Raw genomic sequence first — 2,378 nt, forward strand, 5'->3', positions numbered from 1 at the left:
CACTTTATTTATTGAATCACATTTTAATTCAAATCACCTAGGATAAAATCAAGATAATAGAGATTCACTTATTCCAATGAAGAACCAAAATTAGACACACAATTAAGAACACTTAATATATATTACTTAATAATATTATATCTAGAATCTAAATCCATAATGTCCTAGCTTCTTTTCGGTAATAATATCAAGTTGTTCAATCATTTCAGCAGTGAGATAATTATTTGAATCTCCAACTTCGCCAAGTCGAAAAAAAGCTCTATGTTCTTCACCACTTGACAACTTTCCTTTCTTATTCACCTCCAAGTTGCTCAAGTTCTTGAAACTACATAGCTTCAAAATATCATCAATGACACCTTCATCTTCCTCTTCTTTTGAAAAGGGGCACCCAACAAACCTAGCAAGCTCTTTCAACACAAAGCTAGGGTTTTTCTTCATCTCTTCATATCTCATCAACATTATCTTCTTTGGCTGTTCCAAGCTTTCCTTCCAATACCCTAAAACATGATCCCAAAAGGGTCCACATAGGCTCACCCCATTACAAAACTTCTTGAATGAATCTTCAAGTGAGTTGGTGCTTGTACCTTCCATTTTAAGTTTGTTCGTGAAATGCCACAACGAAATAAAAGTGTCTTTAGGGTTTCTACAGAGATACAGTATCTTACAATCTGAATCGATCACTGATTTTGGCAACGAAACATAAGGAATATGTGTGGAAAAAAGCCTTGGTGAAGGGGTTGAATTTAGATTAGGTACTAAATCTTTATCGTTGTATAAATCAAGCTCTAAAAAGGGTACAAGAAAATGAGGGTTTTTAGTGAGCAAAGGGTGGTTTTGGAACATTTTAGGGTATTTGTGGCGGTTAAGCAATGCAAATGTCAATGCCTTAAGCCAAGTGGTACCTGATTTTGGAGTTGTAACAATGAGAATATCTGAGTTAAGAGCATTGAAGTGTTTTTGGCAAGACAATACTCCTTGCAATTGCCTAGTGATATGCCAAAACCCTTGGTATTGATGTAAGTGGTTTGCAAGCCAACCTTTTTCAATTGGCAAGGTTGCTATCAAATCCTTGCATTCTTGGGATACTTCACTCTCTTGTAAGTATTTTGGAATTGCATTATTGGGTTGAGATGACATGGTTTGAAAAAAGGGTTGGTTTGGTTTGGTTTCACTCACTAGCTCTCATGCATGTATATATAAGAGCAAAGAAATAAATTAATCTAACCAATATAATAATGTATGTATAGTGTGTGAAAGCTAGAAGCAACAGAGCAATGAGCATATGAATGAACATTAAAAACGAGATTTAATTTTAGAATGACATACATGTGTACAAGTGTTAAGTCCCACAATGATATAACAAAATAATATAACGTTGTTTTAAGTCCCTGACCTTTACAAAATTTGGACAGATCAGTCCTTCCGTCCAACTATCTCCATCAGGGACTGATCCATCCAAATACCTCCGTCAGGGACTAATCTGTCCAAATTTTGTGAAGGTCAGGGACTCAAAAGTATTTTTCAATGGTCAGAGACGAAAATGTCCACGGAACAAAAAGTCAGGAACATATTTATCCCTTTTTCTAGTTTTAATAATCTCAATTTCTTATGATTTAGTTTTGGGTTCTACTGTGTTCTTTTGTTAGTTTGGGCTAGTGGGTCAAGTTATGTTTTCTTTTTATCATTTATTTTATTTTTATTTTAGGCTTATGTTTTTTTTTTTTTTTGTTTAAGTAGCATTTTTTATTAGACTCAATGCACGTTTCCAGACCAAAACAAAAGACTCAATGCATGTTTTGTTATCCTTTTAGTCTTATACTTTGTTTATTCTTTTTGTGTTAAAATAAAAAAATAAAAAAATAAAATAAAAAACCAAATAAATAAAATAAAAATTAGATGGTATTTAGTATTTAATTTCACCTTTTATTGTTCTCTCTTTTTTCTTTATTTTTAGTCCCACTTGTAGAATTAAAGGTGAGAGATCACACTTTATTCTCTTAAGTATTAAAAAAACTGGAGACGATACATTCCCCGTAGACACCTATGTCAACCAAACAAAAGTTTTTATATATTTTGTCTTTAGTTACCTATCATCCCTGTAATTTAATTTGTAGTGTCGTTATGGTTTTGTTATTTAAAATGAAAATATAAATGTTATTTAAATTATAAAAGTTCACATGATATACCCAAAGTAATTGTTTTAAACATATATATTAAAAGTACAATAAAATTAAGTTTTCATCATTCTTTATGCATAATCAAACAGTTTTCGAATTCAAGACAGCTTTAAAAGTTCAATTTTCACAAATTAATAGTTCTACTCAATTTCCATAATAAAATTAGTAGCAGTTCAAATATAAAAAAATTATTTCAGTTAC

The 2,378-nt window shown here is 31.3% G+C and overlaps 1 protein-coding gene across 1 annotated transcript; it reads right to left on the bottom strand.

The window, feature by feature from the left end:
* On the bottom strand, window positions 1-1,152 carry LOC107643900 (cytosolic sulfotransferase 12-like). The gene has a single exon (XM_016347653.2). It carries the CDS (start codon window positions 1,135-1,137, stop codon window positions 142-144), a length of 996 nt encoding a protein of 331 aa, XP_016203139.1. The 5' UTR covers window positions 1,138-1,152; the 3' UTR covers window positions 1-141.

Source organism: Arachis ipaensis, chromosome B01 (assembly GCF_000816755.2).
Source record: "Arachis ipaensis cultivar K30076 chromosome B01, Araip1.1, whole genome shotgun sequence".
Taxonomy (NCBI): Eukaryota; Viridiplantae; Streptophyta; class Magnoliopsida; order Fabales; family Fabaceae; genus Arachis; species Arachis ipaensis.